A 24,141-nucleotide genomic window follows, 5' to 3' on the forward strand; every position below is an offset into this window, starting at 1 on the left:
CTGGGATGACAGGCACCTGACACCACCGCTAATTTTGTATTTTTAGTAGAGACGGGGTTTTGCCATGTTGGCCAGGCTCTTACCGAATTCCTGACCTCAGGTGATCCACCCGCCTCACCTCCCAAAGTGCTGGAATTACAGGGGTGAGCCACCGGGCCCAGCTGCCATTACTTTTAATGCCATCATTTTCAATGGCAAAAACCGCAGTTATTTTTGCACCGACCTAATAACATAACTGCTAGCTGAGGAGATCTGAAATGAGACTGGAATCCTAGCTCGACCACTTAAGAACTCGGCCTCTTAGGAGAGGTGCATCGGAGAGTCAGTTTCTTCTTTGTGTGTAAAACGGGAAAGGACGACGCCCCTCTACCTCACTAATGGATTGAAGCGATAGAACGCGATTCGTAAACTGTACAGCACTAAACGGATTCCACGTTGTTCCCTTACTATGTCATTCCTTGTTTAATTTAATGCCAGGGCCACATAGCGCAGCCTAACTAACGGGGATAGGGGGTGTCCGTAGGGAATGGCCTCAAGGTAGATCTTTTTTATTTGAGGAAAGGGAGGGCGCGGAGCTGCTGGGAGTCGTAGTCTCGGCGGCGGTCTCCACCAAGTTCAGACAAAGGATAGAACTACAACTCCCGTGAGGCAATGCGCAGAGAGCACACCCAGTCCCACTACGGGCCGGTGCCCCCAAGAGAAACTGGGGGCCTGCGCGCGCGCTGGGGACCCGCAGGTCAAGCGCTAAGGCACCTTGTTAGTCGTACCTATGAGGGCAGATCGAGGAAAGGAGACGCATGGCAAATTAAAAAATAGAAAAAGCCGTGCACCATTGCCTTGCCACCCGGGTGGGCTGTAAACACGTACATGCTACTTCGGAGGCGTAGAGAGCGCCCTCCCAGGCTGGCGCGTAGAGCTTCGAGGACTTAAATCAGCAGGGGCGGGAATGGGCGGGGCGGAAGGCGCGGGGCGTGGCCATGGGCGGTGGCTGCGGCGGCGGGGCCAGGACCCAGACATCTGGGACTGTTGTTGTTCTCTCGCTGCGCGACCGCCTCAGTCACTTCGCCCAGAGACCGGACCTGGTCCCCTGGGGAGCAGGCAGCCATAAGCCCCCTCTCGCCCGGTTCCCTCACGCCGCAGCGGGAGCTATTGCAAGCACCCTGCGGTTGGTCTCCAATGCCCTTCAGTGAGGTGGGGACGTCCGGACCCTGGTGAACGCACCCCAAGCCACCCCCCACTCCATCTCAGTGTCTTCGCCGGTCCCTGGCCCGCACGGCTGTCTGGCTGCCATGGCTGAAAACACAGAGGAGGACCTGAACTCCAATCTGCTCCACGCCCCCTACCACACCGGGGACCCTCAGCTGGATACGGCCATCGGGCAGTGGCTTCGCTGGGATAAGGTGGGTACCTGGTCAGCCTGGCATCCGCCGCCTCCTCCCACACACAGTCCGCTCTTTCCTGTGCCCACCCAGCGCCCCGCGGGCAGCAGAGGAGATGGCTCGGGACACCGGGCGGGGGCCCGCGGAGCAGGGCGTTGCCACCCACCTATGCGTGGGCTGCCTTCTTCAGACCGCTCGAGCCGGGCGGCAACATCTGCTTCGCTTTCTTTTGCAGTGCTCTCAAGTGTAACCTCCTTTTCTCCTCTCTACTCTCTTTCCCTTCAAGTGCTGTTTTCTCTCTTAAAAAAAAAAGAAAAAAATGAATCATCATCATCGTAAGTTATACCCTAAACAGCGATTTCCTTTCCTTTTTTTCTCCCTTGACTTCCTTCTCCACAACCTGAAAGTGGTTTTTGGCACCCTTACTGGGCGTTTCTAACCGCTATCCGCTGTAGTTCTGGTCTGGTGTGTTTCCTCCTTCGGTCGCTAGGTAGTCGCTGGTCTTTTATCACTCCCTGATATTTTCTGGTATCACCTTTTGCTCTTGCGAAAGGCAAGGCGCTTACCTCTTCTTTCCCTTGACGGCAGCTATTTTCTGGAATTATTCTGTTCAAGGAACTTGTGTTTTCCAGGTTTTATATGATACTCTTGATACAAGATTGTTTTTGCCTTAACCATTACTTCTCTGTCAACACCTCCCCACCCACCCTCCGCCCCCACCTCCAAGTTGTTGCGGTAATTAAACCTTGTGCAGGCATTTGGGTTGGATTTGTGACAATCAGCATTAAAATGCAGCTGTCTTACTTGTAAAAGAGGTCCCTGGTGGCCCCAACAGAGGAAGATAATCCAAGCTTTTGCTTTGTCAAGTGCATAAAATACCTTTGTTGAAGTAGAGAAGGCAGCACATTTAAAATGGAATTAATGACACTGAATTAAGGAATTTGTATGGTAGAATGTGACATGTTGTACAAATGAATTTCCTTAAGGTTTCTCTTTCTGAAAATTTCGTTTTTACTTTGTTCAGTCATTCATTCAGCAAAAAAATATTGAGTGCCAAGTGCGTTTTCTGGGTCTTGTTAGAACCAGGAAACACTTGTGAGGAAAATAGAAAGGGTTCCTGCCCTCAACAAGCCTCAGTTAGCAGATGAAGAAGACCAACAAATAAGCAATTATAAGGAGGTATTTAGTGTTAATTGGCCATATGTATATTGGACGAATAATTCTTCCTTTACAGCCTAAATCAATGCCTCTCAAACCTTAATGTGCTTACAGATCACCTGGGGATCTTGAAATACAAATTCTGATTCAGGAGGCCTGGGGTGGGGCCTCAGATTCTGAATGAATTTCCTAAGAATGAATTTCCAGGTGATACTACTGCTGCTGGTCTGTGGCCCACACTTGGAGTAGCAAGACTTTTTGTTCTCTTTAGGTGCCAGTTTTAACTATACTTTTACTAATGAGTCTCCTGATTGATTTTATTTATTTATTTTTAGACAGGGTCTTGCTATATTGTCCAGGCTGGAGTGCAGTAGCACAGTCATAGCTCATGCACTCACTGCAGCCTTGAACTCCTGGGCTCAAGTGATCCTTCTGCCTTAGCCTGCCAAATAGCTGGGAGTACAGGCACACACCACCATGCCCAGCTAATTTAGAAAAAAAAATTTTTTGTGTGTGGAAATGGGGTCTATGTTGCCCAGGCTTGTCTTGAACTCTGAGCCTCAAGTAATTCTCCCACCTCAGCCTCCCAAAGTATTTGGATTGTAGGCATGAACCACCACACCCCGCCTCTGAATGATTTTTAAAAGATTGTTTGAATGAATTTGTATTTCTCCATTGTCCATTCTATGCATATGTATTATTAGGATATACTGAAATATTAAAGAAACCTATGAAATACACGTCAAATAATAATGCTAGACTAGTTTCGGTGGCAATTAAATGGTTTATAGGTAGTCAGTTCCTATTATTCAAAAGTAGGAGTAAACTGTGGACTGAGATGTTCAAGGAAGACTTCATTAGAAGACAGGATACATATAAAAAGAAGGAAGAGAGATCGGGCATGGTGGCTAACGTTTGTAATGCTAGCACTCTGGAGGCTGAGGCAGGTGGATCACCTGGGTGGGGTCAGGGGTTCAAGACCAGCCTGGCCAACATAGTGAAACTCCGTTGCTACTAAAAATACAAAGAATTAGCCAGGCAAGGTGGCATGCGCCTGTAGTCCCAGCTACACAGGAGCCTGTGGCTGGAGAATTGCTTGAACCCAGGAGGCGGAGGTTGCAGTAAGTTGAGATAGCAGACACTGCACTCCAGCCTGAGTGACAGAGTGAGACTCTGTCTCAAAAATAAATAAATAAAACATACTAAAATAGAAAGAATGAATATAAACTTCATTGAAAGTGGAAGAGAAATTTTTAATTTGTATTAAAAGTGCCTCTAAATATAAGGCACTGGCTGAAACCTGTGAGAGACAGAAAGATAAAATAGATCTGAATCGTATCTTTAAAGAACATAGAAGGTAAGGAAAAGCATAAATAATAGGGACAAGTAATAAATATCCTTAATAGAGGAATAGATTTAAGTAATTTATTATTTAATAAATATAATAAATTTCTTCATTGATCCTCTCTTAATAGGAGAGAATACATTTAATGGAGAAAGTGTGTCTACTGTAGATTGATACTATAGGTAAGCTAGACTATGTCTCAGGGCACTGAAATTTAGAGTGCAAAAATGTAAAATAAGATCAGACTCATAGCATTTCTTACAGTACACATTGATGGCATATGTGTTTCTTAACAGAGAAACTGAGTTTAGCACCTGATGAATACCTATTTAATTAAAAAAGGAACCTACCAAATGCCACCAATTCTTCGTGACTCAGATGAGGCATATAATAAGTTAAAAATTGATCAGAGGGCAATTTGCTACTTGTGTTGGTCACTAAAATTACTAATCTTAGTCTTGGTTGGTGTACTTTGAAAAGTCTTTAAGAAAAATGTTATTTGTGCTGAACTTTCAGAGTTAGTTAAAATTAGGCTAACATAAGGAGAACTATGATAAGCAGAGAGAGAAAAATTTTAATGTGTGTATTAAGAACTTTTATTTCTGCTGTCACTCAGGGTACCTAGAAAATTTAGGAAGGGTATGTAAAGACCAGGTCATAGAAGGGCTTTAGTATGTCGTTAAGGGCTTAAATAAACACAGGTGTATGTGCAAATGCTAAAAAGAAAATGATGCGAGACAGGGTATTTATTGGGGCAGTCTGGAATACTACATGTAGTTTCCATGGGGTGGCTTTCTGTTGGTAAATTTGCAAGTCCAGAATGTGACCTTCCAGTTCCTGAGCCTTCAACCTAATTTGTTAGCCTACCTTGTCTCAGGATGGACTCACTGTGCTCAGTGTCACCAAAACTGATGTCTGAATTCAGAATGTTTTATTAATGTATGGTACAGATGTAATAGCTAAGTAGATTTGTTTCTATTCAGGGCATTTTCTAGATGCACCATAAGAGAAGTCAAGAGATGATCTTTGGTGATCATGAAATCAAGTCACAGGGAGTCAGATATATGACACAACATTTAACAGCGTCAACCTGTAATAAGTAAATGCACACATCTCCACAATGGGACTGTCCTACCACTAGAACCCAACAAGTCCTGGATCAAGGCATTTCTCCCCCCAGCAGTGAACAGATGATTCTATTACCAGTGCTCTCTCCTTCTATGCTCTATGGCTAAGTCATTCACCTACTTCCTAGTTCTTCCTTTCAGTGCTTTCTTACATTCTGTCAAATTATAGACAAGTTGTGCTGGCCCAGAAGCCAGGTTCTCTCAATACAATATGTCCTGTTTTATCTATTGTGAATTTTCTTTTTAAAAGCAATCCTGTATGTAAGATGTTAGGCACTGGCAAAGTGAGTGGGTCAGTGGCTGGATGGGGAATAGAGCTGGGACACGGGGCAGAGCAGCTCAGCCTGCTGTAGCAGTTTCCACAAAGGTGTTGAATTTCCTATATATCAACAATAATGTGGAGGCAGGAATTGACCATGGCATTTTAAGAAATAGCAAGTAGAGCACTGTGGTCTCAAAATGTAGGTGTGTGTTGAGAAAGAGTATCATGCAAAGTTCAAGCTAGCATAGGCTTATAAAAAGCCTGAAAGTGGAAATAAAATATTTCAATCTAAGCCAGTGATTCAAACATTAGTCTAACAGTGGAAGTTTTTTTCAAGGTCACTCACATGATTTTCTGTGCCTCCTAATGTAGCCCAGATAGAAAAGGTGGTGCCCAAATTTCCTTTTAAATCATCACTATGCGATGGGAAATACACCCATGACATACCTCTACAAAGGTGGTCTATCCCAGGGTCCTTGTGTAGATACTCAAAGAAATTGTGGGCATTATCTAGTTGGGGAACCTAGATGGGAGCTTGGATCTGCCACCTAGTTCAATCCAATTTTTACAACACTAGTTTATATAACATTTTTTGTTCACATTTTTCTAATACTGAATTTGGCATTTAGTCAATGAAGAGTACAGAGTATCTACATATGGCTTTATTACTTTTGGGAAATGCCAGTCCTTGATCCTTGAATTTATTTCTGTAGTGTTTCAACTTAAGTAGAATACTCTAAGTCTCATTTGCTATTCACAGCAACAGTGTGTTAGGCAGGTAGTAGTTATCCCCATTTTTACAAGTAAAGAAACTTTAGCTCATAAAAGAAAAGTGACTTGCTCAAGGAGATGTGGCTTTTAAGTGGTGCCATTGGGACTCAAACCTAGGTCATCTGACTTTTACTGTATTCTTATGACTATCATAGACTCCATAAACCAAATGTTTAATAAAAGTTAGTGACAATGTAAACTAAGTTCCAAGGTGCTCATTAAAACCATTTTATTGGCTTTTATAAAGCTGGAGTAGGATGTAATATTATGTGGAATAAATTGCCATGGATTTTTTTTAAAGAGCTGAACAGTTGCTTTGGTCTCCTTGGCAACAGTATTCTCCTTCTGTTCAAGAAATTTAGTACATATAAATGAATATTTGAATTTTTCTTTTTAGGATTCAAATTCAGTTTTTTCTTTTTACTTCCAAATTTCCTACATTTTCTCCTGTTTTCATTTTATTTGCACTTTTTTTAAGAAATACATGCTTATGATTTTAAAAAATAGTACAGAAGGGGTTATACTGGAAAACAATGTTCCTAACTGCCTCTTCTTTTCCTGTTTGCTCCTTATAAGTCATTTTTAAGTTTCTTTTTAGTTATTTTTGTAGTTATCATGAAAATACCAAGTAATATGCTAGAACCACTATTTCTTGATGTATTTTAAAACTATAGATATTATCTGTCAAATATATGCCTGTGCTATGAAAAATTAGAATTCACTCATATTCTTTCCTAAATTTTGATAGTTATGGTATGAGCTTTAGTCATTCTTTTGAAAGTTTAAACAATGTAATTAATGCTAGCAAAGTTTGCAGGACAGTAAGTCCAACTAACAGAGCTTCCATTGGCCACTCTATTTAAGGGGAGACTGTGAGAAAACATACTCTATACATAAAAACAAAGAAAACCTATACCAGTTTATATGAGATACTTAGCATAGTCAAATACACAGAAACGGAAAACAATGTTGGGTGCCAGAGGCTAAAAACCTATTGATGTTAATAAAGCTATAGGAAGGAAATAAGCTGCAAGAAAAATAAGTTAGAGCAATGGATACAGGAAAAAAAAACTGAGTTAAGTCAGGAGACACAAGAACTTAAAAGTTTTTTGTTAAATAAGATAATTATTCCATCAAATAAATATGTTACGAAAAAGAAACAGAAAGCAAGAATGAGCTCTTGGAAATTAAGAAAAAAACATTTTTTATACCCCCACCCCTGCCATATGCAATAGAAAATATAGAAGTTAAAGTTGAGGAAACATCACAAAAAGAAATAGGAACTATGAGGTAAGTTAACATGGAATAATTCCCCAGAAGTGTAATGTAAAGAAATCCTAGATGACAGTAGTGTACTGATCCACAGTGGGATTCGAGAAATACATCTTGAAAAATACTTCACCATCTATGCCATAAATAGTAAAAAGCTGGAAGGTGTTAGTGATATAGTGAAGATGGTGTGTTATTTCTGGTCAACAACATAAAAAAGAAAGACAGAAAGAAAAGCGGTTACCCAAGGAAAGGAGAGAGGGAGGAGGAAGGCAGGAACAAAGTAGGAAGGGAGGGAGAAGGAAAGAATGCAGGACCCAAATAAGCTAGGAAAGTCAAAGCTGAGTAAGTTAAGTTATGGTCTAAAAATGAAGCCAACTGAAATGGGGCATCATTTTGAACAATTAATTGATGGATCTTAAGGAAAAAAAAAAACATCTCCAGAACTTTTTCATCTTGCTAAACTGAAATTCTGTACCCATTAAAGAACTCCCTATTTCCTCATCCCCTAAGCCCCTAGCACCCACCATTCTGCTTTCTGTTTCTATAAATTTGACTACTCTAGGTACCTCATCATACAATATTTGTCTTTCTATGACTAGCTTACTTCACTTAGCATAATGTCCTCATGGTTCATCTGTGTCAGAGACAAGATTTCATTTTGATTATAGAACAAAATGTACATGTAATCAACTTATTTTGGGTTTGGGCTTACTGTGTTAAGTAGCTTCATGCTACTTTTTGTCTTCCAGAAATTTGTCGAAATTGCATCTACTCCTCAGTACCCACTCACCCCTTCCGCCAGTTCTTTTTACATCGTAGGTACAGTCCTTTTGTTCCTTTACTATCCCTATAATAAGTTCTCAGGGAGGGGAGACAAGTGTTTAAGTCTTTTATCTTGAACTGTAAGTCTTTATACTTTTATTTCTTCAAATTAAAAATGTACTTGAAACTGAAAACAACCAAGATGTCCTTCAATAGATGAATGAATAAGCAAATTGTTGTATATCAAATATTATTCAGTTATTAAAACAAATCAGCTGTCAAGCCACAAAAAGAGATGAGCTATCAAGCTGTGAAAAGATGGATAAACCTTAAATGTAGATTGATTACTGAAAGATGATGGTGTGGAAAAATTGTACCTTTTCCTTAGATATATTTGAAAAGGAGTGATTCATATCTGAAAGCCCTTCCTGTCTCAGCTAACAGTTTTCAAAATAGGTAGACTAACTACTTCTGCTTGTTATTTGAGGACTTCTTTGCCCTGTTTTTTTTTCTTTTCCTTTCTTTTCTTTCTTTCTCTCTCTCTCTCTCTTTTATAAAAGCTGTTTTGTTTAGTTCCTTCAAGTTTTCTACAAGGCCGTTAGAAAACCTATTTGGATATGTTTTTGATCTAAAATTATTTTCCCAGCCAGGTGCAGTGGCCCACATCTGTAATCCTAGCACTTTGGGAGGCTGAGGCAGGCAGATCACCTGAGGTCAGGAGCTCGAGACCAGCCTGGCCAACATCGTGAAACTCATCTCTACTAAAAATACAGAAAATTAGCCGGGCATGGTAGCACATGCCTGTAATCCCAGCTATGCAGGAGGCTGAGGCAGAAGAATCACTGGAACCCAGGAGTCGGAGGCTGCAGTGAGCCAAGATTGCACCACCACACTCCAGCCTACGTATCAGAGCAAGACTCAGTCTCAAAAAAAAAAATATATATATATATATATATATATTTAAAAAATTTCTCCTGTTTCTCTCCTCTTATTTAAAAAAAATCAGAAAGAATATGGAGAATCTAAGAAAAAGCAATTTATCATCATTTGATTCTTCCAGGTTTTACTTGTGAGATACATTCAATTAACAAAAGAATATAAATCTTACTATATTTCATTAGCTCAGAGTTTTTGTTTTGTTTTGTTGAGAAATAGGGTTTCACCCTGTCACCTAGGCTAGAATGCAGTGTGATAGTAGCTCACGGCAGCTGATCCTCCCACCTCAGTTTCCCAAGTGGCTGGGACTACAGGCACAAGCCACCACACTTGGTTGCATTAGCTCAGATTTCAGTGATAATCCTTGGATAATCTAAATCAGATTTCTTTCATCTGCCCTTTTGGAGAGACAGCAAGATTGGCTTGTTTCATGGAGAAACCTGTTTTTACTTAGTTCCTATCTGTTTGGTTTCTTAGAAATATTTTCCCTCCAGTTAAAAGATTGATTAGGAATTTAGTGCAGATTTTACTAAAGGAGTATTGTTTTCATTAGTCAACTGCTCTCTGCATTACTGCTAATTAGTACTGAGGCTGCTGCCCTCTGGTGTTGGAAGTTAATGGAGAAAATGATCTATGCAGGTGGAGAATAGACGAGGAGCCAATCCTCATAGAATATTTTACACCAGATCATTTAATGAACAGTATCTTATCAAATAAAACTATGGAAATTGTCATATTTAATGCCTGAAGGAGAATGAAGACTATAATATGGTAAATGAAAAATACCATATCTCTCTGATTCAAAGACATTTTAATGTCTACCTTGTTAGAAAATCTCTTTAATGTAAGTAATGGTTTTATGTTGTTTCTGCTTCAGAATTTTTTCATGTTATTTTCTCTCTGAAATATTTCGTTATTTATACAAGTAAAAATGAGGAAAAACCCTAAATGTCCATGAATAAAGAAATGATAACATAAACTGGAACACTCTGGAGTGAAACAATAGCATGGCTCTGTATGTACTAAAACGACCTCCAACATATATAGATATAAAGAGATATATAGATACATAGGTATATAGGTATATATTTTTTAAATTTTATTTTATCATAGTAAGAACACTTAACATGAGATCTACTTTCAAGTATTCAATACTTGAAAATGTGGTTAACTGTAGGTACAGTGCTGCACAGCATATCTCTAGAAGGTATTCATCTGGCTTCACTGCAACTTTATGCCCCTTGATTAGCAACTCTCCACTCCTCCCTCTCTCCTAGCATCTGGCAACCACCATTCCACTCTTTAATTCTATGAATTTGACTATTTTAGATACCTCACATGAGTGAAATCATGTAGTATTTGGCCCTGTGCAAGATATATATGAAATAAGCAAGTTATAGAACAACATGCAAAATTTGATGCCATATATATGAAGAGTTAAACCAAAACTGCATTTTTTTTTTTAATTTTTTATTGGATTATAGGTTTTGGGGTACATGAGCAGAGCATGCAAGACAGTTGCGTAGGTACACACATGGCAGTGTGCTTTGCTTTTCTTCTCCCCTTCACCCACATTTGGCATTTCTCCCCAGGCTATCCCTCCCCACCTCCCCCTCCCACTGGCCCTCCCCTTTTCCCCCCAATAGACTCCACTGTTTAGTACTCCCCTTTCTGTGTCCATGTGTTCTCATTTTTCATCACCCACCTATGAGTGAGAATATGCGGTGTTTCATTTTCTGTTCTTGTGTCAGTTTGCTGAGGATGATGTTTTCCAGATTCATCCATGTCCCTACAAACGACACGAACTCATCATTTCTGATTGCTGCATAATATTCCATGGTGTATATGTGCCACATTTTTCCAATCCAGTCTATTATCAATGGGCATTTGGGTTGATTCCAGGTCTTTGCTATTGTAAACAGTGCTGCAATGAACATTCGTGTACATGTGTCCTTATAGTAGAACGATTTATAGTCTTTTGGATATATACCCAGTAATGGGATTGCTGGGTCAAATGGAATTTCTATTTCTAAGGCCTTGAGGAATCGCCACACTGTCTTCCACAATGGTTGAACTAATTTACACTCCCACCAACAGTGTAAAAGTGTTCCTTTTTCTCCACATCTTCTCCAGCATCTGTTGTCTCCAGATTTTTTAATGATCGCCATTCTAACTGGCGTGAGATGGTATCTCAATGTGGTTTTGATTTGCATCTCTCTGATGACCAGTGACGATGAGCATTTTTTCATATGATTGTTGGCCTCATATATGTCTTCTTTCTTAAAGTATCTGTTCATATCCTTTGCCCACTTTTTAATGGGCTTGTTTGTTTTTTTCCTGTAAATCTGCTTGAGTTGTTTGTAAATTCTGGATATCAGCCCTTTGTCAGATGGGTAGACTGCGAAAATTTTTTCCCATTCTGTTGGTTGCCGATCCACTCTAGTGACTGTTTCTTTTGCCGTGCAGAAGCTGTGGAGTTTCATTAGGTCCCATTTGTCTATTTTGGCCCTTGTTGCCAATGCTCTTGGTGTTTTGTTCATGAAGTCCTTGCCTACTCCTATGTCCTGGATAGTTTTGCCTAGATTTCCTTCTAGGGTTTTTATGGTGCCAGGTCTTATGTTTAAGTCTTTAATCCATCTGGAGTTAATTTTAGTGTAAGGTGTCAGGAAGGGGTCCAGTTTCTGCTTTCTGCACATGGCTAGCCAGTTTTCCCAACACCATTTGTTAAACATGGAATCCTTGCCCCATTGCTTGTTTTTGTCAGGTTTATCAAAGATTGTATAGTTGTATGTATGTTGTGTTGCCTCCGGTGCCTCTGTTTTGTTCCATTGGTCTATATCTCTGTTTTGGTACCAGTACCATGCTGTTTTGATTACTGTAGCCTTGTAGTATAGTTTGAAATCCGGTAGTGTGATGCCCCCCGCTGTGTTCTTTTTGCTTAGAATTGACTTGGCTATGCGGGCTCTCTTTTGGTTCCATATGAAGTTCATGGTGGTTTTTTCCAGTTCTGTGAAGAAAGTCAATGGTAGCTTGATGGGGATAGCGTTGATTCTGTAAATTACTTTGGGCAGTATAGCCATTTTCACGATATTAATTCTTCCTAACCATGAACATGGAATGTTTCTCCATCTGTTTGTGTCCTCTCTGATTTCGTTGAGCAGTGGTTTGTAGTTCTCCTTGAAGAGGTCCCTTACGTTCCTTGTGAGTTGTATTCCAAGGTATTTTATTCTTTTTGTAGCAATTGCGAATGGCAGTTCATTCTTGATTTGGCTTTCTTTAAGTCTGTTATTGGTGTAGACGAATGCTTGTGATTTTTGCACATTGATTTTATATCCTGAGACTTTGCTGAAGTTGTTTATCAGTTTCAGGAGTTTTTGGGCTGAGGCGATGGGGTCTTCTAGGTATACTATCATGTCGTCTGCAAATAGAGACAATTTGGCTTCCACCTTTCCTATTTGAATACCCTTTATTTCTTTTTCTTGCCTGATTGCTCTGGCTAGAACTTCCAGTACTATATTGAATAGGAGTGGTGAGAGAGGGCATCCTTGTCTAGTACCAGATTTCAAAGGGAATGCTTCCAGTTTTTGCCCATTCAGTATGATATTGGCTGTTGGTTTGTCATAAATAGCTTTTATTACTTTGAGATACGTTCCATCGATACCGAGTTTATTGAGGGTTTTTAGCATAAAGGGCTGTTGAATTTTGTCAAATGCCTTCTCTGCGTCAATTGAGATAATCATGTGGTTTTTGTTTTTGGTTCTGTTTATGTGGTGAATTACGCTGATAGACTTGCGTATGTTGAACCAGCCTTGCATCCCCGGGATGAATCCTACTTGATCATGATGAATAAGTTTTTTGATTTGCTGTTGCAATCGGCTTGCCAATATTTTATTGAAGATTTTTGCATCTATGTTCATCATGGATATTGGCCTGAAGTTTTCTTTTCTCGTTGGGTCTCTGCCGGGTTTTGGTATCAGGATGATGTTGGTCTCATAAAATGATTTGGGAAGGATTCCCTCTTTTTGGATTGTTTGAAATAGTTTTAGAAGGAATGGTACCAGCTCCTCCTTGTGTGTCTGGTAGAATTCGGCTGTGAACCCGTCTGGACCTGGGCTTTTTTTGTGAGGTAGGCTCTTAATTGCTGCCTCAACTTCAGACCTTGTTATTGGTCTATTCATAGTTTCAGCTTCCTCCTGGTTTAGGCTTGGGAGGACACAGGAGTCCAGGAATTTATCCATTTCTTCCCGGTTTACTAGTTTATGTGCATAGAGTTGTTTGTAATATTCTCTGATGATGGTTTGAATTTCTGTGGAATCTGTGGTGATTTCCCCTTTATCATTTTTTATTGCATCTATTTGGTTGTTCTCTCTTTTATTTTTAATCAATCTGGCTAGTGGTCTGTCTATTTTGTTGATCTTTTCAAAAAACCAGCTCTTGGATTTATTGATTTTTTGAAGGGTTTTTCGTGTCTCAATCTCCTTCAGCTCAGCTCTGATCTTAGTAATTTCTTGTCTTCTGCTGGGTTTTGAGTTTTGTTGATCTTGCTCCTCTAGCGCAAAACTGCATTTTACAAATATATAGATTAGTAAAGGTCTGGAAGAATATATTATAAATATGTGGCGCCTCTAAAGGAGGGGCCTGGGAATGAGACTAATGGTCAATGATGTCTGTAGCTTTATCTGTATTATTAGTATTTTTTAAATAAGAGAAATGTGTTAATGTAATTCATAATAACTAAAGTAAAATTTAAAATATAAACAAAAATTAAGTGGTCAACTGACATTGGCTTTTAAGGTTAATAGAAGTTCAAAGTCAGGAAGACTTTTTGTAAGAGGTAGAATTTGAGCTGTGACTTGAAGGATAAGTAGGATATGAATAGATAATGGATGTGGGGCAGAATATTTAAAGTGGGCACAGTAGAATAATAAAATGGAAAATGACACTGATCAGGGAAATGAAACTGAGCAGGAGGCATGCAGGAATAATGAAGAGATTTCTTAAGTATAGCGTATGTATTGTGTTACTATGACGAGTAAGTATAGGTGAGTGATCATGTACCAAATATGGTACTTACTAGGTGCTTTCATGTAGAAAGTCTCTTAATCCTCCCAAGGATTGTTTATGGTTGTTATTCCCATTTTTTAAACTTATACACAAACTTTGAATCACATCTTTAAAAGAAAGGCTCAGAGAAGTGTAGAGAGAGGAACTATTTGAATCTAAGAAGATTTTGAACTCCTCTGCCCTTTGGGATCTGATCCCAACCTTTCTAACTTTTACATTTGATGTAATGAGAATTGAACTTTATTGCTGATTCTTGGCTGATTAATCTGGCTGCAGTATGTAATTAGGATGAGATGGAATGGAGTTGTGGAGGGGATCCTAGAAACTCTCATAGAAATGTAGATGGAAATGTTTTACATAAGGATGTTTACTCCATAAGAAAATCAGGAAAAAAGGTCATGAGACTTACTAACAAATTGATCTCTAACCTCTTTTTAAAAAGATAGAAAAATGATAGCTTCCATTTTGTTAAATCATATATTTTGCTAACTTTGAATCATACATATCTTAAAAGAAAGAAATTGGAATTAAAATTCCCATGTCCACCTCTCTGATTCCATTCTCCTCTCTTCTTCCTTTCCTCAAAGTAATCAAGACATACCTGAGAATCCTTGGTTTGTTTGATTTTCTTGTTCAGTTAAAAATTCATTTTATTTTTCACTTAAATGAAGATAACCATGGGAGGCTGGGTGTGGTGGTCCATGCCTGTAATCCCAGCATTTTGGGAGGCCAGGGCAGGAGGATCTCTTGAGCCCAGGAGTTTGAGACCAGCCTGGGCAAAATAGGGAGACCTTGTCTCTACAAAAAGTAAAAATTAGCCGGGCATGGTGGCATAAGCCTATAGTCCCTAGCTACTTGGGAAGCTTAGGTGGAAGGATTGCTTGAGCCTGGGAAGTTGAGGCTGCAGTGAGCTGTGATGGCACCACTGCACTCCGGCCTGGGTGACAGAGTGGGACCCTGTCTCAAAAAGAAAAAAATTTTTTTTGACAGATATTGCCAAATTACCTTACAAAGAGTATGCACCAATATATTCTTCTGCCAACAATATATAAAAGAGCCTGCTGGCTGGGCACAGTGGCTCAAGCCTGTAATTCCAGCACTTTGGGAGACTGAGGCGGGTGAATCACGAGGTCAAGAGATGGAGACCATCCTGGTCAACATGGTGAAACCCCGTCTCTACTAAAAATACAAAAACTGAGCTGGGCATAGTGGCGTGTGCCTGTAATCCCAGCTACTCAGGAGGCTGAGGCAGGAGAATTTTCTGAACCCAGGAGGCGGAGGTTGCAGTGAACCAAGATCGCACCATTGCACTCCAGCCTGGGTAACAAAAGCGAAACTCTGTCTCAAAAAAAAAAAAGTGCCTGCTTTCTCAAATTCTTGACTCTACAATGCAGTATCAGATATTTTTCTTTGCCATTGTGAAAAATAAAAACCATATTTTATTTTAGCTTTAATTTCTATTTTGCTTATAAGTGAGGTTGAATATATTTTCATATACTTAAAAGAAAATACATATACTGTATTTCCTTTTCTATGAACTGTTTTTATATCTTTTGCTAACTTTTCTATTGAGTTATTAATCTTTTCTCCTTTTTGGTTTTTTTTTTTTTAATTTTTTATTGGATTTTAGGTTTTGGGGTACATGAGCAGAGCATGCAAGACAGTTGCGTAGGTACACACATGGCAGTGTGCTTTGCTTTTCTTCTCCCCTTCACCCACATTTGGCATTTCTCCCCAGGCTATCCCTCCCCACCTCCCCCTCCCACTGGCCCTCCCCTTTTCCCCCCAATAGACCCCACTGTTTAGTACTCCCCTTTCTGTGTCCATGTGTTCTCATTTTTCATCACCCACCTATGAGTGAGGATATGCGGTGTTTCATTTTCTGTTCTTGTGTCAGTTTGCTGAGGATGATGTTTTCCAGATTCATCCATGTCCCTACAAACGACACAAACTCATCATTTCTGATTGCTGCATAATATTCCATGGTGTATATGTGCCACATTTTTCCAATCCAGTCTATCATCAATGGGCATTTGGGTTGATTCCAGGTCTTTGCTATTGTAAACAGTGCTGCAGTGAACATTCGTGTACATGTGTCCTTATAGTAGAACGATTTATAGTCTTTTGGATATATACCCAGTAATGGGATTGCTGGGTCAAATGGAATTTCTATTTCTAAGGCCTTGAGGAATCGCCACACTGTCTTCCACAATGGTTGAACTAATTTACACTCCCACCAACAGTGTAAAAGTGTTCCTTTTTCTCCACATCTTCTCCAGCATCTGTTGTCTCCAGATTTTTTAATGATCGCCATTCTAACTGGCGTGAGATGGTATCTCAATGTGGTTTTGATTTGCATCTCTCTGATGACCAGTGACGATGAGCATTTTTTCATATGATTGTTGGCCTCATATATGTCTTCTTTCTTAAAGTATCTGTTCATATCCTTTGCCCACTATTGAATGGGCTTGTTTGTTTTTTTCCTATAAATCTGTTTGAGTTCTTTGTACATTCTGGATATCAGCCCTTTGTCAGATGGGTAGACTGCAAAAATTTTTTCCCATTCTGTTGGTTGCCGATCCACTCTAGTGACTGTTTCTTTTGCCGTGCAGAAGCTGTGGAGTTTCATGAGGTCCCATTTGTCTATTTTGGCTTTTGTTGCCAATGCTTTTGGTGTTTTGTTCATGAAGTCCTTGCCTACTCCTATGTCCTGGATGGTTTTGCCTAGATTTCCTTCTAGGGTTTTTATGGTGCTAGGTCTTATGTTTAAGTCTTTAATCCATCTGGAGTTAATTTTAGTGTAAGGTGTCAGGAAGGGGTCCAGTTTCTGCTTTCTGCACATGGCTAGCCAGTTTTCCCAACACCATTTGTTAAACATGGAATCCTTTCCCCATTGCTTGTTTTTGTCAGGTTTATCAAAGATTGTATAGTTGTATGTATGATGTGTTGCCTCCTGTGCCTCTGTTTTGTTCCATTGGTCTATATCTCTGTTTTGGTACCAGTACCATGCTGTTTTGATTACTGTAGCCTTGTAGTATAGTTTGAAATCTGGTAGTGTGATGCCCCCCGCTGTGTTCTTTTTGCTTAGAATTGACTTGGCTATGCGGGCTCTCTTTTGGTTCCATATGAAGTTCATGGTGGTTTGTTCCAGTTCTGTGAAGAAATGGGGATAGCGTTGATTCTGTAAATTACTTTGGGCAGTATAGCCATTTTCACGATATTAATTCTTCCTAACCATGAACATGGAATGTTTCTCCATCTGTTTGTGTCCTCTCTGATTTCGTTGAGCAGTGGTTTGTAGTTCTCCTTGAAGAGGTCTCTTACGTTCCTTGTGAGTTGTATTCCAAGGTATTTTATTCTTTTTGTAGCAATTGCGAATGGCAGTTCATTCTTGATTTGGCTTTCTTTAAGTCTGTTATTGGTGTAGACGAATGCTTGTGATTTTTGTACATTGATTTTATATCCTGAGACTTTGCTGAAGTTGCTTATCAGTTTCAGGAGTTTTTGGGCTGAGGCGATGGGGTCTTCTAGGTATACTATCATGTCGTCTGCAAATAGAGACAATTTGGCTTCCACCTTTCCTATTTGAATACCCTTTATTTCTTTTTCTTGCCTGATTGCTCTGGCTAGAACTTCCAGTACTATATTGAATAGGAGTGGTGAGAGAGGGCATCCTTGTCTAGTGCCAGATTTTAAAGGGAATGCTTCCAGTTTTTGCCCATTCAGTATGATATTGGCTATTGGTTTGTCATAAATAGCTTTTATTACTTTGAGATACGTTCCATCGATACCGAGTTTATTGAGGGTTTTTAGCATAAAGGGCTGTTGAATTTTGTCAAATGCCTTCTCTGCGTCAATTGAGATAATCATGTGGTTTTTGTTTTTGGTTCTGTTTATGTGGTGAATTACGTTGATAGACTTGCGTATGTTGAACCAGCCTTGCATCCCCGGGATGAATCCTACTTGATCATGATGAATAAGTTTTTTGATTTGCTGTTGCAATCGGCTTGCCAATATTTTATTGAAGATTTTTGCATCTATGTTCATCATGGATATTGGCCTGAAGTTTTCTTTTCTCGTTGGGTCTCTGCCGGGTTTTGGTATCAGGATGATGTTGGTCTCATAAAATGATTTGGGAAGGATTCCCTCTTTTTGGATTGTTTGAAATAGTTTTAGAAGGAATGGTATCAGCTCCTCCTTGTGTGTCTGGTAGAATTCGGCTGTGAACCCGTCTGGACCTGGGCTTTTTTTGTGTGGTAGGCTCTTAATTGCTGCCTCGACTTCTGACCTTGTTATTGGTTTATTCATAGTTTCAGCTTCCTCCTGGTTTAGGCTTGGGAGGACGCAGGAGTCCAGGAATTTATCCATTTCTTCCAGGTTTACTAGTTTATGTGCATAGAGTTGTTTGTAATATTCTCTGATGATGGTTTGAATTTCTGTGGAATCTGTGGTGATTTCCCCTTTATCATTTTTTATTGCATCCATTTGGTTGTTCTCTCTTTTATTTTTAATCAATCTGGCTAGTGGTCTGTCTATTTTGTTGATCTTTTCAAAAAACCAGCTCTTGGATTTATTGATTTTTTTGAAGGGTTTTTCGTGTCTCAATCTCCTTCAGCTCAGCTCTGATCTTAGTTATTTCTTGTCTTCTGCTGGGTTTTGAGTTTTTTTGATCTTGCTCCTCTAGCTCTTTCAATTTTGACGATAGAGTGTCAATTTTGGATCTCTCCATTCTCCTCATATGGGCACTTATTGCTATATACTTTCCTCTAAAGACTACTTTAAATGTGTCCCAGAGGTTCTGGCATGTCGTGTCTTCGTTCTCATTGGTTTCGAAGAACTTCTTTATTTCTGCCTTCATTTCGTTGTTTACCCAGTCAACATTCAAGAGCCAGTTGTTCAGTTTCCATGAAGCTGTGCGGTTCTGGGTTGGTTTCTGAATTCTGAGTTCTAACTTGATTGCACTATGGTCTGAGAGGCTGTTTGTTATGATTTCAGTTGTTTTGCATTTGTTGAGCAGTGCTTTACTTCCAATTATGTGGTCAGTTTTTGAGTAGGTGTGATGTGGTGCTGAGAAGAATGTGTATTCTGTGGATTTGGGGTGGAGAGTTCTGTGAATGTCTATCAGGTTTGCTTGCTCCAGGTCTGAGTGAAAGCCCTGGATATCCTTGTTGATTTTCTGTCTGGTTGATCTGTCTAGTATTGACAGTGGAGTGTTAAAGTCTCCCACTATTATTGTGTGGGAGTCTAAGTCCTTTTGTAAGTCATTAAGAACTTGCCTTATGTATCTGGGTGCTCCTGCATTGGGTCCATATATGTTTAGGATCGTTAGCTCTTCTTGTTGTATCGATCCTTTTACCATTATGTAATGGCCTTCTTTGTCTCTTTTGATCTTTGTTGCTTTAAAGTCTATTTTATCAGAGATGAGAATTGCAACTCCTGCTTTTTTTTGCTTTCCATTAGCTTGGTAAATCTTCCTCCATCCCTTTATTTTGAGCCTTTGTGTATCCTTGCATGTGAGATGGGTTTCCTGGATACAGCACACTGATGGGTTTTGGATTTTTATCCAATTTGCCAGTCTGTGTCTTTTGATTGGTGCATTTAGTCCATTTACATTTAGGGTTAATATTGTTATGTGTGAATTTGATACTGCCATTTTGATGCTAAGTGGCTGTTTTGCCTGTTAGTTGTTGTAGATTCTTCATTATGTTGAAGCTCTTTAGCATTCAGTGTGATTTTGGAATGGCTGGTACTGGTTGATCCTTTCTATGTGTAGTGCCTCTTTTAGGAGCTCTTGTAAAGCAGGCCTGGTGGTGACAAAATCTCTGAGTACTTGCTTGTTCGCAAAGGATTTTATTTTTCCTTCACTTCTGAAGCTCAGTTTGGCTGGATATGAAATTCTGGGTTGAAAGTTCTTTTCTTTAAGAATGTTGAATATTGGCCCCCACTCTCTTCTGGCTTGTAGTGTTTCTGCCGAGAGATCTGCTGTGAGTCTGATGGGCTTCCCTTTGTGGGTGACCCGACCTTTCTCTCTGGCTGCCCTTAGTATTCTCTCCTTTATTTCAACCCTGTTGAATCTGACGATTATGTGCCTTGGGGTTGCTCTTCTTGCGGAATATCTTTGTGGTGTTCTCTGTATTTCCTGCAATTGAGTGTTGGCCTGTCTTGCTAGGTGGGAGAAATTTTCCTGGATGATGTCCTGAAGAGTATTTTCCAGCTTGGATTCATTCTCTTCGTCCCCTTCTGGTACACCTATCAAACGTAGGTTAGGTCTTTTCACATAGTCCCACATTTCTTGGAGACTTTGTTCATTCCTTTTTGCGCTTTTTTCTCTGATCTTGGTTTCTCGTTTTATTTCATTGAGTTGGTCTTCGACTTCAGATATTCTTTCCTCTGCTTGGTCAATTCGGCTATTGAAACTTGTGTTTGCTTCGCGAAGTTCTCGTATTGTGTTTTTCAGCTCCTTTAATTCATTCATATTCCTCTCTAAGTTATCCATTCTTGTTATCATTTCCTCGAATCCTTTTTCAAATCTTTTTTCAAGGTTCTTAGTTTCTTTGCATTGATTTAATACATGATCTTTTAGCTCACAAAAGTTTCTCATTATCTATCTTCTGAAGTCTAATTCCGTCATTTCGTCACAGTCATTCTCCGTCCAGCTTTGTTCCCTTGCTGGTGAGGAGTTTTGGTCCTTTCTAGGAGGTGAGGTGTTCTGGTTTCGGGTGTTTTCCTCCTTTTTGCGCTGGTTTCTTCCCATCTTTGTGGATTTTTCCGCTGGTCGTCTGCGTAGTTGCTGACTTTTCGATTGGGTCTCTGAGTGGACACCCGGAATGTTGATGATGAAGTATTTCTGTTGCTTGATTTTCCTTCTACCAGTCTAGCCCCTTAGCTGTACGACTGCTGAGGTCCGCTCCAGACCCTGCTTGTCTGGGGTGCACCTCTAGCAGCTGTGGCACAGCGAGGGATGCTACCAGTTTCTTTTTCTGCTATCTTTGTCCCAGGATGATGCCTGCCTAATGTCAGTCTTTTGGATATAGAGGGGTCAGGGAGTTGCTTGAGGAGACAGTTTGTACTTTATAGGGGTTTAATTGCTGAGCTGTGCGCTCTGTTGTTCCTTCAGGGCTGTTAGGCTGCTATGTTTGATTCTGCTGCAACAGAGCTCATTAAAAAACCCTTTTTTTTTTTTCCCCTCAAATGCTCTGTGTTGAGGGGTTTGGGCTTTATTTTTGGATGTTCGATGAGGTGTCCTGCCCAGCTAGAAGGCAGACTAGCCACTGTTTGGCTGCCGAGGCTCCGCCCTGCTGTTGTGTGATTCGCCCTGTTCCTACAGGCTCAGCTGTGGTCTCCGCCACGCCCTGCGGCGGAGTCTCTTCATTGTAGCGTGTTGCCTCAGCAACGGCAGGCTGCGTCAGCAGTGGGCGTGTATCTCAGTAGGGACGGGTTGCCTGGGCAACGGCAGGCTGCGTCAGCAGTGGGCGTGTATCTCAGTAGGGACGGGTTGCCTGGGCAATGGCTGGCTGCGTCAGCAGTGGGCGTGTATCTCAGTTGGGGCAGGTTGCCTCGGCAACGGCTGGCTGCATCAGCAGTGGGCGTGTATCTCAGTTGGGGCAGGTTGCCTTGGCAACGGCTGGCTGCATCAACAGTGGGCGTGTGTCTCAGTTGGGGCGGGTTGCCTCGGTAGTGGTGGACGCCCCTCCCCCACAGAGCGTCTCGGGCCGTCTTCTCGGGATAGTTTGAAATCACGGTTTTGTTCGTCCCACTGGGTATCCCAAACGATCTGTCCCTACAATCCCCTGGGCTGGGCTTCTGTCCAAGTCTTGTTCAGTCTCAAGTCCAGCCCTCTCAAGTCTCAGGTTGCCGGTTCAACAAGGCACCCGGACAAGCGCGCCCTGAGGGGATTGCTGTGTAGGATTGGCCGCCGCCGCCCCGGCTGCCGGCTTTGCCGGGCAGACCTACTGCCTGGCGTCCCGTGTCTTTTTTATACTTGGGAGTTTCCCCGTTCTGTGGGCAACAAAGATCAGTCTGTAAATGCAGCTCTGACTAACCGTTTGCGGATTCAACGCGAGCTCCAATCCTGGGTTGTTCTCACAGCGCCATCTTGAGTCCTCCTCTCTCCTTTTTGTTTTAATGCTAAAGAAATAAGCCTTTGGTTGATTTATCATGTATTATAAATGTTTTTTCTCAGTTTGTCTTTTGAATTTATATATGTAATCTTTATCATGTAGAACATAATTATAATTTTATTGACAGAATAATATTTCACTTGGTAAATATATTTAACCATTTCCTTTTGGCTGGATGTCTTAACGTATTCTGATTTTTAAAACTATTTTGAATAATGCTTACAGCATAATTTTGTCTATAACTTTTTCCCTTAGATTATATGTATAACTTGTAAAAATGACATATACATGATTTACAGAATTTAACTTTTAGGGAATGCAGTCAGACCATACTTGTAGCCTAATTTCAGAAGAATTTGAAAACTGGGCTTTATTGAAAAAAAAAAGCATATTATTGTTTCCTCTCTTGGTAGTTTTCATGCTGATGGGCAAGGTTCTCCTGTTAGTATTTTCGCCATTTCAAAATATGCATTAAACATCAGGCCATGAATCTTTTGTCTGGTATGCAGGTATACATTAAGCACAAAACTATGGAATCTCAGTTGACAGAAACCTCAATATTATCTTACTTAAGCTCCTACTCAGAATAAAAATATGTTCTGTAGTATCCTAAATAGGTAATTTCCATGTCAGAACATTTCTGGTATAGTGGAGTCTTGTCTTACTTAGGAGTTAGATTCCAAAGTTAATAAATAATGAAAATTGTATAAAACTTAAAAATCACCCTTATAAACCCTTAAATTGTCCAAGAACTGCAAGATATATGATTTAAAGTATCTATCTTTATAGAGAAATATATGAGAATATGTAACATATGTAGTAATGTACCATATATAATGGAGCACATGCACAAAATACAATTTTAATATTGATTTGGGAGGTAGGGCTAAATACATATAGTTGAGTATGTGTAAGTTAAGTGTAATAAAGCCATACCATACAGTACAATGTTGTATGGTAGAAAGACTTCTGTTTCTAGTAATGACAGATGAGGTAATTTGGACAATCTTCCTCCAATAACTGGAAAAAATAGATAATGTAGATTAAAAAATCTGTTTGAAGGTGTTATTTAATGTTAATCAAGAGTTTCCAGTTCAAGATCTGGAAGAAGAATGAAATTCTAGGCCACAATCTAGAAGAAAACAGAAATTCAGACAGCCGAGTTTTATATTTAGGGCCATGTTTGCCCAGGGCACGTTTACTGATGAGGATAGGCAGCTAAGAAGGTTGGCAGTCTTTTTGTTAGCCTTGCTAGTATAAAGGGACAAAAATTGGAATCTAGGGCCTGTCGCTGGTGGAGACCCTGAAAACACTCTTACTTTAGGTTATAAGCCCAAAGGGTTGCCCTGTGAATACTGATGAACTCAAAGTAAACACTCCTCATACAAACTATATTCCAGTTTTGAGTATTTGGATGTCTTGGAAATTGGATTAAAGTGAATCTGGATTTCTAGTGCTTTCAGATGCCTAAGAAAAGCAAAAAAAAAAAAAAAAGACAGCAACAACAAATATGTTCTGGAGGGAGGTAGCTCCATCATACATTCCAAATTATTTCTACTAATAATATTGCAAATGTAATACCTGATAATATTACAAAAATAATATAAATGTAATAGTACAGAGTCAAAGATAGCCAGACATATAAGGAAATAAGTCAACATAAACAAGAACCTGCAGAAACAACAGATAATACAAACTGACCTTCAAGGGCTCCTGTATTTATCAAATGCAGACTTTAAAATAACTAAGATTGTGAAGATCAAGAAGATAAAAAAAGATTAAAACTTAGCAGAGATCAGAAGTAAAAGTAATTTCATAGGTTAAAAAATTGGCAGAGATATGAAAATAATACGAAAAGAGTAAATTTTAAAAAATAGAAATTCTGAAACTGAAGAAATATAATAACTAAAATTAAGAATTCAGTGAACAAATTTAACAACACTTT

At 39.9% G+C, this 24,141-nt stretch overlaps 1 protein-coding gene across 2 annotated transcripts in view; it reads left to right on the plus strand.

Annotated features, from left to right (window-relative positions):
* The first annotated feature begins 1,025 nt into the window (after positions 1-1,025).
* PGM2L1 (phosphoglucomutase 2 like 1) overlaps positions 1,026-24,141 on the plus strand; it is an 84,556-nt gene continuing 61,440 nt past the window's right edge. For both annotated transcript variants that reach the window (XM_002754823.7, XM_009007440.5), the window contains exon 1: positions 1,026-1,400. In XM_002754823.7, coding sequence (XP_002754869.1) covers positions 1,290-1,400 — 111 coding nt within the window. In that variant the 5' untranslated portion in view covers positions 1,026-1,289. The remainder of the gene's footprint in view (positions 1,401-24,141) is intronic.

The sequence above is a fragment of the Callithrix jacchus genome, chromosome 10 (genome assembly GCF_049354715.1).
Source record: "Callithrix jacchus isolate 240 chromosome 10, calJac240_pri, whole genome shotgun sequence".
Taxonomy (NCBI): Eukaryota; Metazoa; Chordata; class Mammalia; order Primates; family Cebidae; genus Callithrix; species Callithrix jacchus.